General features: G+C 48.2%; 1 protein-coding gene across 1 annotated transcript in view; it reads left to right on the forward strand.

Annotated features, from left to right (window-relative positions):
- Positions 1–14,035, forward strand: part of KDM5C (lysine demethylase 5C) — a 30,585-nt gene that overhangs the window by 2,587 nt on the left and 13,963 nt on the right. The window contains 11 exon segments of the mRNA XM_032398150.1: positions 1,979–2,056; positions 4,305–4,427; positions 4,736–4,906; positions 5,437–5,571; positions 6,312–6,435; positions 6,546–6,727; positions 7,775–7,933; positions 9,757–9,876; positions 10,008–10,166; positions 10,769–10,950; positions 11,045–11,207. Coding sequence (XP_032254041.1) covers positions 1,979–2,056; positions 4,305–4,427; positions 4,736–4,906; positions 5,437–5,571; positions 6,312–6,435; positions 6,546–6,727; positions 7,775–7,933; positions 9,757–9,876; positions 10,008–10,166; positions 10,769–10,950; positions 11,045–11,207 — 1,596 coding nt within the window.

A 14,035-nucleotide genomic window follows, 5' to 3' on the forward strand; every position in this document is an offset into this window, starting at 1 on the left:
TTGGAAATTGGAGGTTTGCCTGAGGAAGGGTGATTTGGGTTTTGAGTTGCTAGACGGTTGACTACTACTAGTCTTGGGGAAGATGGGTGGGAGGAAAAGTGTTGGTACCCTGGAGTAGACCCAGGGGATCTTGGAAGGGCCTTGCTTCCTGAATCAGGTAGCCAACTTTTTTATCACCATCCTGATCATGCTGGTGTATTTGGCACACAAGTGTATGAGACCGAAGGCAGGATGAGGGAGCTCGTAGGTCCCAGGGAGAGCCGGGCCGGGAGGTTTGCTGGACCTTCCCTAGCTATCTTGCATCTACAGCTCCTGCTCTAGGATTCGATTTTGCTGTTTCCTGTCAGGTTGCTTGATGGTGTACTTATCTAGAACTTGATTCAGCAGGAAAGAAGGGTGCCTGGAGTTTTGGGTTTGAGTACCTTTCTACCTGCACTAAGGGGAGTGCCCTACTGATAGGTGGCAAGAGGGCACGGGGAGCTGGTCTGGGCTTGAGCCATACCATTTTAGTCTTTTCTCTCTCTCCCTCTGTCTGTCTCTCTCCTTTTTTTTTTAATTTTCCCATGCTTCACTGAGCCTCAGGTGTTTGCTGAAAACCTGCTTCAGCTGGGGGCTTGGGGGTAGTATGTGTGCATGCAAGTATGAGTCCTCTGGCCTCTTTCCTAAAAGTGTGTGCGGAAGAGGCCAGCAGCTTTTCCTTCTCTTTTACTACTGCCCGCTTCCATACGTATGCGTGCGTGTGTGTGTGTGTGAACACTGGTATCCTGGTGTAGTGCAAAGAGCCTAGGACTGGAGGTCAGAAGACATGGGTTCTAGTTTTGGGTCTGCCACTAAATCAGCATGTAATTTTGGAGAAATCGCATTTCTTCTCTGGGCCTCACTTTCCCCATTCATAAAATGAGGGCATTGGTCTAGGTTACTCTAGGTTCTTCTTATCACTCCAGCAGGAGCCGGGGCTCTGGGGAGGAGAGGACTGCATGGGAGGTTTTGGGGGGGGGAGGGCATCAGTGAGGGGCTCTCCGCAGCCACCCTTTGGGTAGGACACAACAAGCTCCAACTTGGCAGGGCAGAGTCACCCCCCACTTTCATTATCTTTCCCTGACTTACTTCCTCCTCCCCAAATCCTCCCATTCTTTGCCACCACAGTTGGGTATTCCATCACTAACTCCCCCCCACCCCAGCCCGGCTCTTCCTGTACTGGGCAGGTGTTTGAGAGAGGACCCACAGGAAGCCTTCCAGACTGGGCAAGTGATGCAGATTCTTGCTTTTCCCCCGCAGTGTTTGTCTCAGGCCCTTTAAACTGAGAGAACAGACTTTAAAGGCCCAAACCTTTAAATCCTGCCAGAATTGGAGCTGAGCTACCCTGCATGTGTGGGGTCAGCTTAAGATATCAAGTTTTAAGGACGACTCCTTTGGATAACATTTTCATTTGAAAACCAGTTTAATTTTCCATATCAGTCTTATGAGGAAGCCCGGGCAAGTGTTCATATTCCCACCTTACAGATGAGAAAAACAGGCTCAGAAAGGTAAAATCCCATAGCTCGTAAGTAGCAGAGCTAGAACATGAACCAAAGTCTTCTGACTCCAGATCCTTTGTGCTTACCAGTACTTCCAGCCTGTGTCCTACAGCACATGCCTGGGGAACAAGGAGTTAATGTGGATGTAGGGAGAGTTTGGGGTCAACTGTTTTGGGCCCCATCGCTCTATTTCTTGAAATCCTGGCACTGTACTGTTGGAAGGGACTTGGGAGAAATTTCCCAGGACATGTGCTTTGGGCATTGAGTGTGGACTTGAGGGGCAGCTAGGGCCCTGTTGTGAATTGGGGGGGTGGGTAGTGGGTTGGGTGTTTGTCAGGTTAGAGGGTCTGGGGTGGCCAGAGGTCTGGAAAGGCACAAATGGGATGCTGAGCTGCTTGTGGTGCCCTCTGGTCTTACACTGTGCTGGAATAACCCAACTCCCTTTCCCCTCTGTACCCCAGGACTGGCAGCCACCCTTTGCTGTAGAAGTGGACAACTTCAGGTTTACTCCCCGAATCCAGAGGCTGAATGAACTAGAGGTGAGAAAACTAGCAGCTGGTGGTGGGGTTGGGTGAATGGATACCTGAGCTCTGATCCCACTTCCCTCATTCCTTCTCGGGCTAAGGTACTTTCCCCGACTCGACCTTTATTCTGTCTTCTGTGAAGTTGCATAGAGGTCATGGAGGAAGCTTTAGAGCTCGGAATATAACCAAGAGCAGGAGCATTTAGCGTCTCCAGTCTGATAGCTCAAAGACTGGGCATGTCCGTTTCCCTAAAGCTTTGCTACTTCTGAAGCTCTCCTGCCAGCTAACCTACCATACCTGAGTCAACAAAGGGAAACGGGTTGGCTGAGGCCTTTTCTTGGCCAGCTGAATGTGGCCTCATTATCCAATTCATCCACAGCCCTGTGCTTCCTACCTTCCTTCTGTGGGGCTTGGTAAGGTGGGATGCGAGGTAGATGGTCAGGAACAACACAAGAACCGGTCCGTATGGGGGCTAGAATGGTTATAAATTTGAACCGGGGTCAGGCAGGTAGGCTTTTCCCTCTCCGTTTTGTTCTGTACAGGAAGTCCAGGCCCTTTGCATGGATAGGTGAGGTTCTCCACTAAGGGCTTGAGAATGCCCTGGGGTCATGAGAGCGGGTGCTTTGAAGCCAGTTCCAGGGAAGATCCTGGAGTTTCCCACAGAAGATGTGGTTTAGAAGTTTGCTGCCACCTTTCTACCTCACTGTTACATATCCAGGAACCTTACTGGATGACCTGGGGAAGGGACATATTAGGCCCGACTGGAAACCCATGATCTAAAGGCTTACTTGTTTCTAGACCACAGTTCCTCAACCTTGATACTATTGACATTTTGGTCCAGATAATTTTTTGTCGTGGAAGGGCTGTCCTGTGCATTTTAGGATGTGTATCAGCATCCCGGGCTTCTTTCCACCTGTGTTAGATGCCAGTAATACCTTCTCCCAGTAATGGCAACGAAAAATGTCTGCAGGCATTGCTAAATGTCTCCTGGGTTGGGGCGGGGGGGGGGGGATGCAAAATTGTTCTTCTCACTGAGAACCACTGTTCTAGAGTGAGTCTATGTGCTGTCCTGGTCAGAGCAAAAGTCTTCTCATGGAGGGGGGTATAAGTTTCTTAAAGAAGTGGATCTGACCAGGTCTGTGGGGGTACAGCTAGCGCAAGATGTCATCTAGCATGGGACAAGAACAGGTTTTCTAGAGATACTGTGCTGGCTGATGATGGGGAAGAGCAGGGATGAGATTGGAAAGCTAAGGAGTTAAGGTGGAGGGAGTAGAGTTCTTGGTCTCTTCCAGGTTCTCACAGCTAAAGAGCCATAGGTTGTTTCTTTCTACAAATAGACCTTAGTTTTCCCAATCTATGAAAGAGAACTGTTTCTGTTCCTCTAATGGGATCCGAGCAAGGTGGTGAATGGTAATGACTTCTCTAGTTCTCCCTAGAATCAGGCCCTCTGACCCATGCAAGGTGGTTCTAGACTTGGGACCTTGGGGAGCCTTTCTTGGGTCACTGCAATTTCAGGGAAGCACGGTACATGCCTTGTTCCCAGAATCCTTGGACCCGATGTGGACCTGGGTTGGCCAGGTGCTAGTGCTGCTTTGGTACACTATCTCTTAGTTCTTCAGCATGCACTCTCAGCCTTCAGCCACCATGGGACAAGTTTTGTGGTGCATAAAGAAGAGCTAAATGTGCTCTGTTGGAGCCTTCAATCTCTGAAACATGCCTAGAGCTTAGATGCAGTTTTGGAGGTTCCAGAGGGACCTTCACTGTCTTTCTTGTAAGTCCACCCTTCTGGAGTAAGTGGACTGGGCAGTTATTTTATTTCCCTTTTATAATCAGAAGATGGAGGTCCAGAGAGTAGAACCAATTTGTTCAAGGCTATACAGCAAATCAGTAGCAGGGAATAGCTAAAACTTAAGTTATTTGATATTCGGATCTCTTGGTACCTGCTCTGTGACTTAAGGAAGCAGAGGCTCTCTGATACTCACACAGCCCTGTCAGGGAGATTGAGAGGGTGTGCATGTAAAACTGTGGCTCTTGTGACTCGACCTTCTCTGTGTTGGGACCTTGGGCTTATCCTATTGCCTAGAAGGTGGCAGAGATGAGAGAGAGGTGGGCTAAGCACTGCCTAGAGTTTGGGACCCATTTCACTGGGAAAAGCCCTGGATGGTGGGCTGCTCTGTACCCTTTCTCCCCTCGTAAGATTAGGCCAGAAGACAGGGTTCAGGTGGAGGGGGAGGCCGGCCTCTTTGAGCCATTTCTTTTCCAGGCCCAGACAAGAGTGAAGCTGAACTACTTGGACCAGATTGCCAAATTCTGGGAAATCCAGGGTTCCTCCTTAAAGATTCCCAATGTAGAACGGCGGATCTTAGACCTCTACAGCCTCAGTAAAGTAAGAAAGGCTTTTCTCAAACCCCTCCCCACCCCTTAATATCCTTCATACTCTGGGGGCTCCCTTGGTTTGGGATATTAGATCTCTATGCTGCAGTGGAAGGGGCACAGCCTCGTAACACATGAGCTGTCATCGGAACTTCTTGGCATCTCTTACTGCAGTTTGAACCTGAGTGGTGGTGGTAGGAGGAGGGGATAGCCCCCAGTGAGGTGAGGGGCTGGAGTTGTCCTCATCACCCTTTCTGCAGGCCAACTCCCTTATGTACATACACACAGCACATCCACATCCCTTCCTGCTTGTCCCTGCAGATCGTGGTGGAGGAAGGTGGCTATGAAGCCATCTGCAAAGACCGTCGGTGGGCCCGGGTGGCCCAGCGCCTCAACTACCCACCAGGCAAAAACATTGGCTCCCTGCTACGCTCCCACTATGAACGCATCGTTTATCCCTATGAGATGTACCAGTCTGGAGCCAACCTGGTGGTAAGGATGCCAGGCTGGGGTGGAAGAAGCCTTTCCCCCCCACCAGATGCAGATTTCTCATACTTGCTCTTAATGGAACTGGTTCAGTGGGCTGGAGACCTGGGAGCTAGACTCTGCCCTTTTCTAGTGGTGCCTATTCTTTTCCCATGCTGCCCAGGGTCAGAGGTCCTGGAGTTGCCCACAGGGCCAACCTACTATCCACTATGTGACAAGATTGTAACTGATAAAGGAATTCCAAGGAGGGAGAGACATTTGGGGCTTGAGAGGTCTGGGAAGAGATGGCATCTGATTGAGTTAGAGAGATGCTTGTGGAGAGGTGGTTTGAAGGTGGAATGACACAAGCAAAGGCAAGAGAAGAATTCTCAAAGTGTGTGCTGGTGTCATTGGTAACGACCAGTTGAGCAGGGCCTATTGTTGTGGGTCAGGTGGGTGCAGCCACAGTTTTGTTTGCCACTGGGTAAGGATAGAGGGAAGGCATCGTTGGGGGCTGCAGCCCCATACCCTGACCCTTACTCCTCACTTGTCCCCAGCAGTGCAACACACGTCCATTTGATAATGAGGAAAAGGACAAGGAATACAAACCCCACAGTATCCCCCTTCGACAGTCTGTGCAGCCTTCCAAGTTCAATAGCTATGGCCGGCGGGCCAAGAGGCTGCAGCCTGATGTGAGTACTTCTAAGAGCTTCGGGGGTGGGAGTCCACAAAGTTCTGACCAGAGTTCTGTTCCCTGTTGCACTCTCCCTTCACTCTGTTCTCTGAGATCTGAGCAGTAGTGTGCCCCCTCTGGCTACACTCTTGCTCTTTCCTTTACTCTCAGCTGAGCTTCTGAGCTGGGTCTTGATCTGCTCCTACAATAGCTTTTCTGTGTCTGCCCTTTTTTGCCTGTCTTGTTCTTTCCGGACTCACTCTGCTCCTAGGGGTAGACCTCTTCTTTTCCCTTATACCTATATCCTAGCTTCAGGCAGAAGCTTATGTGCCAGGCATTGTTCTAGGCACTGGGGATACAACAGAGAACAAGACAGACATTGTCCCTGGGCTCACCAAAACATGTCATTTAGTAGACCGTATTAGTCACTGCCGTTTATTGGTAGTGCCACACACTGTTAGATTTCTTTCTATATGTTATCCCCAAACCCTTTTGTAAACCTCCTTGTAAGGTAGGAGTTAATATTCTCATTTTACAGTTGGGAAAACTGAAATTCCACCTTAATTTCTTTCCAAGAGAGGGATAATGGGGGAGCTCACTTAACCCTAGTCTCCAAAAAGCAGCTCTGAATTCTTGCCCAGGCCTGCCTGTGCCTCCTGGCATGAGCTCAAGTGATATATAGTCCAAGCTATTGTTCTTTTAGGATGGGGCAGTTTGCCTCAGATAGCAGACTTGATTCATTTCCTTTTTCCCTCCCAGCCGGAACCCACGGAGGAAGACATTGAAAAGAATCCGGAGCTGAAGAAGCTACAGATCTATGGGGCAGGCCCCAAGATGATGGGCCTGGGCCTCATGGCCAAGGATAAGACCCTGCGGAAGAAAGGTAAGGCCTGACAGGCTGGGGCAGTGTGAAGGATGGCCTCACCTGGGGAGAGGAGGCGGGGCCCTGACTGTTCTAGACCTGTACTTTAGAGCCCCTCTTCCCTCTCCCAGATAAGGAAGGGCCTGAGTGTCCCCCCACCGTAGTGGTGAAGGAGGAGTCAGGCGGGGATGTGAAGGTGGAGTCAACCTCACCTAAGACCTTCCTGGAGAGCAAGGAGGAGCTGAGTCACAGCCCAGAGCCCTGCACCAAGATGACCATGAGACTGCGGAGGAACCACAGCAATGCCCAGTTTGTAAGGACCCAGCCCTGACTTCTTAATGCTCTGCTTTTCATCCCTTCAGCGAGCATTTCCCCAGCATGGCTCTGGACCAGGTTGCATTAAGCAGAAAAGTGGGCCTGATGGGCCCTGCCCTCAGGTAGCTCACTTAATTGGGGAAACAAGGCCAACTCACATGGAACAAAGGACAAGAAAGGGTGAACAAGTGCTGTCAACAGGAAGTGCTGGAAGGGTCCAGAGAAGGAGGCTCCCTCCATTGCTTCAGGATAAAGGCTAAGCTCCTCATTACCATGCATGATCCAGTCCCTGCTGACCTCTAGCCTCATTCCCCAGCACTGCCCACCTCACTCCTCTGCTATAGCCACACTGAACTACTTGTAGGTATGTTCGTTTTTTCCCCTGAGACGCGCCATGCTCTTTCTTTCCCCCGTCCCTTTGCACCTGCTATCTCTCCCACCTGGAAGAGTTTTCCCCTGGGCTCTGCCCCATTGCCAAACTTCAGTTTGCCTTCAGCTTTCAGTCAGTTTCAGATGTCATTGTTGGGTGTCACCTTTTCAATGAAGTTCTTCCTCAAGGCTCTCCCTCCTTATCTCCAGCCGATTTGAGTGCTCCCTTCTCTAGGGTCCCCTAGTACCCTCTGTGAACTGGTATCGGCGGTTTCCACATTACCTTTTAATTTTTATGAATATGTGTCTCTGGAGTACTGTGTGCCTTTAGAAGGCAGATGCCATGTCTTACCCATTGCTGTACTTCAGAGTCCGGCATAGTGTTGAACACCTACGTGCTCAGTGTTTATCGAATTAAAAATGGGAGATTTCACGACTCATGATAAAGACTCTGCTCTCACAGCTCTACCAGTTTATTTGGGGAGATGGTACGTGCATGCAGTTAAACTCCAGAACTAGCACGACTAGCCTGTGACAGGGCCGTGAATGAACGATCTAGCCAACAAGCACGGTGGGTTTCTAATGGAGAGCTCTGTGAACTAGGGTGCTGTCTGGAGGACAGTTTGAAGGCTAGAAGAGCTTCGATTGATGAACTGTTGCCTCCTTTTCCTGGCAGATCGAGTCCTATGTATGCCGGATGTGTTCCCGAGGGGATGAGGATGACAAGCTTCTGCTGTGTGATGGCTGTGATGACAACTACCACATCTTCTGCCTGCTGCCGCCTCTGCCTGAGATTCCCAAGGGTGTCTGGCGGTGCCCAAAGTGTGTCATGGCGGTAAGGCCTTCCCAGCCCCAGTTCATGTCTGCCGCAGAGGGCATTCTTGCCTTCCTTCATCAGGCCTTACTGACGGCAGCTTCCCAGCTCAGCCACGGTTTAATGTTTTGGGTCCCTGGGGTGGGGCTAGGCTGGGCCGAGTTTGGGGAGAAAGAAGAGGAGACGTAGCCTTTGCGTATGTCCTCTGGGAGCCCCCAGACCACCTGGGGAGGTGAGAGTCCTGATTGGACAGATTGTATGCCGACGTATAGTCAGATGCTAAATTATGCGTTAGAAACTGAGGCGTAGAAGTTCAGAGGAGAGGGAAATGACTAAGGGTAGTAATCAGGGAAGGTGTCAGGAATGAGATTTGGAGGACAGGAATATGAAGAAAAAAATTGTTCTTTTGATTTCCAAGTTTTTTATTCTTTGTTTTTTTTAGAAAGCTTGGAAAATAGACAAATTACCTATCATCTCACCACCTAGAGACAACCATTGTTAATAGTCTGGTATATTTTCTTCTCATCTTTTTGTTGTTGCATATATATAACTATCTTTAACAAGTTTGGGGTCTTATATATTTTCATTTGCTATTTTATAATCATTTTTGTATATCATTACATTTATTCATGGGTAGTGATTTGTGTTTGTTTTTTTTGTTGTTGGGGGGGCCATCATATGGGTATAATACTTAGTTTTCCTTTTGTTTTGATAATTTGATTAAGTTTGCAGTGATACAGGCTTTAACTAGAAGAGGTGGGCAGGGCTAGTAAACTTGGGGATGGAGGCATGCCAGGACAAGGGTATTTGGCGGGGGGTACTTAGGAGGGCAAGAGGGGCAGTCAGGAGAGCATCTGAAGCAGCAGTGAGGGCTGAGAGGCCCGGTAAGTCGGCCAGGTCTGTTTCATGAGCTTGCTTCCTTCCTTCATCCGAATTCTGGGCGCTCATCTATATTTGTCTCTGGGTTTCTGGAGAGCAGATGTTGATGGTCTCTCGTCTTATGTCAGGGACTCATCTGTGGTCCTAGAGACCAGCTGTGCGTGTGCGCACACACACACACACGCACACGCACACACACACACACACACACACAGCTGAGGAAAGAGACCAGGGCAGTGCATAATGGCCTTGGAAGTGGTGGAGATTTCCTTCAGGGAGGAGTTTGGACACCAATAGTATGATAGACAGTGAAGGCTGTCAGCCCTACTTGGCTCTCTTTAAGTGGTTGTGGGCCAGTGGACCAGATTGACATTGATTTTTTCAGACATGAGTGAGTCTGTCTAACTCTGGGGTACATATAGCTCTCTTCTAAAATCGTGAACCTAGGTACAAAGCGAGGTAGTCTCACGTCCTATCTTCTGAGACCTTCTAAAGAACAGGAATGTTGTAGGGTTTGACGATGTAGAAGCTGGTGCCTTTGACTTCCATCCTCTGAGCTACTAGAATATTCAGTGCCATTTTCCCAGGCTTGTAGTTCCAGTCTGGGCATAAGAAAGCTTCCTTAGGCATTCTGTTTAAACTCCCTATTTTAGCTCGAGGAAAAAGCGGTAGCAGAAGAGCATAGGATAGTGTATTTAAGTCAGAGGTCGTGGTTTCAATAGTTAAGTCCTAAAGGAAGAGAAGAGCAAAAGCATGGCAGCAGTGCGTGTGGGGGATGAAAAGACTAAGCTGAAGCGCTGGGAGAAAAAGGTGGAGCTGTAAAGTGAGGCCTGCCTCCAGGGCCTTGAGTGCAGACCTAGGGCTGCTCTTCCTCCCTGCTCCTCCCCCATATTCCAGCTTCGCTTTTGAGGATACTCCACCTCTGTGCCCTCTGTCTTGGTGACATGTTCTCCTTTGGGTTTCAGGAGTGTAAGCGCCCCCCTGAAGCCTTTGGCTTTGAGCAGGCTACCCGGGAGTACACTCTGCAGAGCTTTGGCGAGATGGCTGACTCCTTTAAAGCCGATTACTTCAACATGCCCGTGCACGTAGGTGATGGAGGGCTGGGGTAGCATCAGGGCTAGCGTCATAGGTGTTGGTGCCTGATGGGCTTAGCTCTTTTGAGTCATTGGGGCCAGGATATGATGGGCCACGGTCATCTGCTACCCCTGTTCCCCAGATGGTGCCTACAGAACTTGTGGAGAAGGAGTTCTGGCGGCTGGTGAACAGCATTGAGGAAGATGTGACTGTTGAGTATGGGGCTGACATCCATTCCAAAGAATTTGGCAGCGGTTTCCCTGTCAGTGACAGTAAGCGGCACCTAACCCCCGAGGAGGAGGTGAGTGGATGATTCATGGTTATATGTCAGCTGTGTGTGCTTTGGCAAGTCATTTAGTATCTCTTTTGGGTGGGGGTAATTATGCCCGCTTCCCACGGCTGCTGTGCGATTTAGATAAGATGGTATATGTAAAGAACACAGCCCGGTATCTGGCATGGCATCTCTAAGCACGAGATTGGCTATTTCTTTGTAGGATGGGGATCGTATCTACCTTACAAATTTGTTGTAAGAATTAAATGAGAAGGTGTATGAAATACTTGGAAGGGTGCCTGGCTCATTCATAAGAAGTGTTCAGGGACTGGTATATGTGGGAAAAAATGAGGGCCCAGGCCTACCTCCAGAGAAGGGAGCATTTTGGTCCAGAGCGGGGGCTTTTAGCTTGCAGGTATTTTGGTGAGTGAGTATATCTGTAAAACTCCCTAAATTGAAGGGAATTGAAATTTTGTGTGTGTGCATTTGGCAGGTAGGAGGTGGAGAACATCTATAATATTTCTCAGATGTGTCAAAAGGTCTGTGACCTCAAAATTAAGGTTCCCTGGGCTAAAGAGCTCAGCTCCTTAGCATAAGCCTCATCCCCTTTCCACCAATACCCAACCTGACAGGAGTACGCCACCAGCGGCTGGAACCTGAATGTGATGCCAGTCCTGGAGCAGTCCGTGCTGTGCCACATCAATGCGGATATTTCCGGCATGAAGGTGCCCTGGCTCTATGTGGGCATGGTCTTCTCAGCCTTTTGCTGGCATATTGAGGATCACTGGAGTTACTCCATTAACTACCTCCATTGGTGAGTGGGGGTCCTGGGAAGCCAGGGAGGCAGGGTAGGCTCCCTCGGGACCACGTGTGTGACCACTCTGTGTGTCCCCTTTCCACGTGGCCAGGGGTGAGCCGAAGACCTGGTATGGGGTACCCTCCCTTGCGGCAGAACATTTGGAAGAGGTGATGAAGAAGCTGACACCTGAGCTCTTTGATAGCCAGCCTGACCTCCTGCACCAACTTGTCACCCTAATGAATCCCAACACCCTCATGTCCCATGGTGTGCCGGTGAGTGCTCAGGAAACAGGACCAAGGGGTAGAAATGATGTAGCGTGTCCTTCGTGGTGGTGGTGGTCGTGGTCGTGGTGGCTGTGGTGGTGGTCATCATCTGGAATCTACCCCTGCCTCTTTCTCATTCTTCTTCTATCTTAATTTGACAGCTCTAATAGAGACCTCACATCATAGTAGTTAGATAAGCAATGTGATGGTGAGCCCTCTGGGCCATGTGTTTGAGGGCAACACCTCAGGATGGCTTCTTTTCATGTCTGTATTCTAGCCAGTGGAAGAGCGAAGTGGGAGGACAGGGCAAGACAAGTCTCCTTATTCCTAAAGACGCACATCATTTCCATTCATCTCCTGTTATTCACAACTTAGTCACATTGCCACATCTAGCTGCAAGGAAGACTGGAAAATGTGATTCTTACTCTGGATGGTCATGTCCCAGTTACAAATTCATATTGTTGTGAAAGAGGGTGAGAATGAATATTGGGGGGTTACTAGCCGTCTCTGACATGTTCTATATAGTAGCCCTTCTGGGAGCAATGGGTGTTTTTTTAAATTATGTAATAGGTCGTAAGTTCTACGGTAGTAATTTTTTTTGCAACATGTAAGTGTATCAAGTCAACATGTTGTACACTTTAAACTTAAACGATTTTATGTCATATCTCAAGCTGGGGGGTGGTACATAACCTCTTCTTAAAGAAGTGCTAATGTCTATCAACATTTAAAATAAAAAAAGTTAAACCCAGAGTCCTAGACTGAACCTGTCCTCCTCCTCTGTGGATTCCTCTCCCACTCCATAAAATGTTTTGCTGCTTATACAGTCTGGCTTGCCTATAAGGGAATTTCTAGCATTAGCATCAGCCAGTTTTCTGGTGTGGATCTTAAGATGGCCTGATCAGCACTTCTGTACGAACAGTAATTAGTACATCCTCCACCTGTGTTTTAAGTCTTATTCTTGCTACTCCTCCTTCCCACTTCCTTCAACCTCCCCCCGGTGCTCCCCACCACCACGACCTTGGCTGCCCTGCCACTTAGTCTAATGCATAGGACATGGTAGGCAGTCACTGCATATTGAATTAATGTCTCCTTGAGATCCCCACTCATCTGTACAGTAGGGCTTTGGACTAGGCCAGTGGTTCTCACTCACATTTCTTCTTGCCTTCAGCTTGTTTTGATACACTACGTACCCTGTAATATTTTTTATTGTATACTTTAGTGATACTTAGTGATACTTACCTAAGCATTGAGGGATCTAGGGAATTAGAGGAAGTGTATCCCACAACAATTCAGGCAGCCTTTCTCCACTCAAGGTGGTGGGGCGGGTGGGGTATCCTTTTCTCTCACTGCCTCACTCCTTTTAAGAACTATTGGACTCGAGAGGTAGAGGTGATCGAGGGCCCTTCCACTTCTGCTCTTCCTAAGTAGGCGTTGGGTCTGACTTTTCCTCACACTCCTTTCTTCCTCACCCACAGCACAGCATTGGTCCTTGCCTACAGTGTCAAGAAAAATTTACTTGTAAGAGTGGAAGAGGATCCTTAAGGATTTAGATAGATAAGATATATAGCTGTTTAACTCTTACCTCTTTTTAAGAAAACTTTAATACAGATTTTTAAACATGTGCTCTTTGCTTCCAGCTCCACAGCATTTGTCCTGCTCATGGCTCACCAGCTTCTCTGGCCAGCTGCTGCTTCCCGCCCCCCCGCCCCACCCTCACCCCCCGGCCCTGCCCCTCCTGTAGGTGGTTCCCAGCATCTCCAGGCTTTCTGGACTTGGCAGTATCCCCTCAATCCAAGGCATCTGATTTTCATATTCTCATGCTGGCAGGCTGCAGTTGTGCCAGCTGAAGCTCCCCAAGGAGCTATCTTTAGCCTACCCCCTCCCCCCTTCCCCTTTGGTGGAAGGCGGCCATTTCTTTTTATAGCTATATAGTGTAAGTATTATCTTCATTATAAAAGAAACCTGCCCCCTTTCCAGAAAATGGAAATTTAGAGTGGTCATCTCTATTTCCTCCACACTTTGTTATGTTTCTGTTATTTTTCTACATAAATTTTGACATAAGAATAATCAGTGTATGGATTTTATAATCTCTTTTTAAGTTTAAATGGTCTAGAACGGCACTGTCCAGTTTGGTAGCCACTAGCTACATGTGGCTGCTGAGCACCTGAAACATGGCTAATCTCATCTGAAATGTTCTGAAAGTGTAAAACACATGTTGGATGTCAAGCCTTAGTATGAAAATACCTCACTAATAATACTTTTGTATGCCACATACACATTGAAATGGTGATACTGTGGATATATTAAATAAAATACATTGAAGTTAGTTTCACCTGTTTCTTTTTACTTTTTTAATGTGGCTACTAGAGAATTTAAAAGTATATATGTGGCTGGCATTATATTTCTGTTGGACAGTGCTGGTCTAGAATGATTTTTGCTTCCTTACTATGAATTGCTTGTAACCATCTTTTAAAACAAACAAACAAAAAAACCCCACAACTTTATTGCAGTATAATTTACATACCATAAAATTCACCCATTTTAAGTACACACAGTTCAGTGAATTTACAGAGTTGTGCTACCATTACCACAATCCAGTTTTAGAACATTTGTCACCCCAAAAAGATCCTTCGTGCCCTTTTGTAGTCAGTCTCCATTCCAACCCCGAGTTCCAGGCAACCAGTCATCTGCCTTCTGTCTCTAGAGATTTCCCTTTTCTAGACAGTTCACATACATGGAATAATATGTGGTCTTTTGCATCTGGCTTCTTTCAGTTCGCATAATGTTTTCGAGGTTCATCCATGTTGTAGCATGTGTTAGAACTTCATTCCTAAATT

The sequence above is a fragment of the Phoca vitulina genome, unplaced genomic scaffold (genome assembly GCF_004348235.1).
Source record: "Phoca vitulina isolate PV1807 unplaced genomic scaffold, GSC_HSeal_1.0 scaffold111, whole genome shotgun sequence".
NCBI classification, from domain to species: Eukaryota; Metazoa; Chordata; class Mammalia; order Carnivora; family Phocidae; genus Phoca; species Phoca vitulina.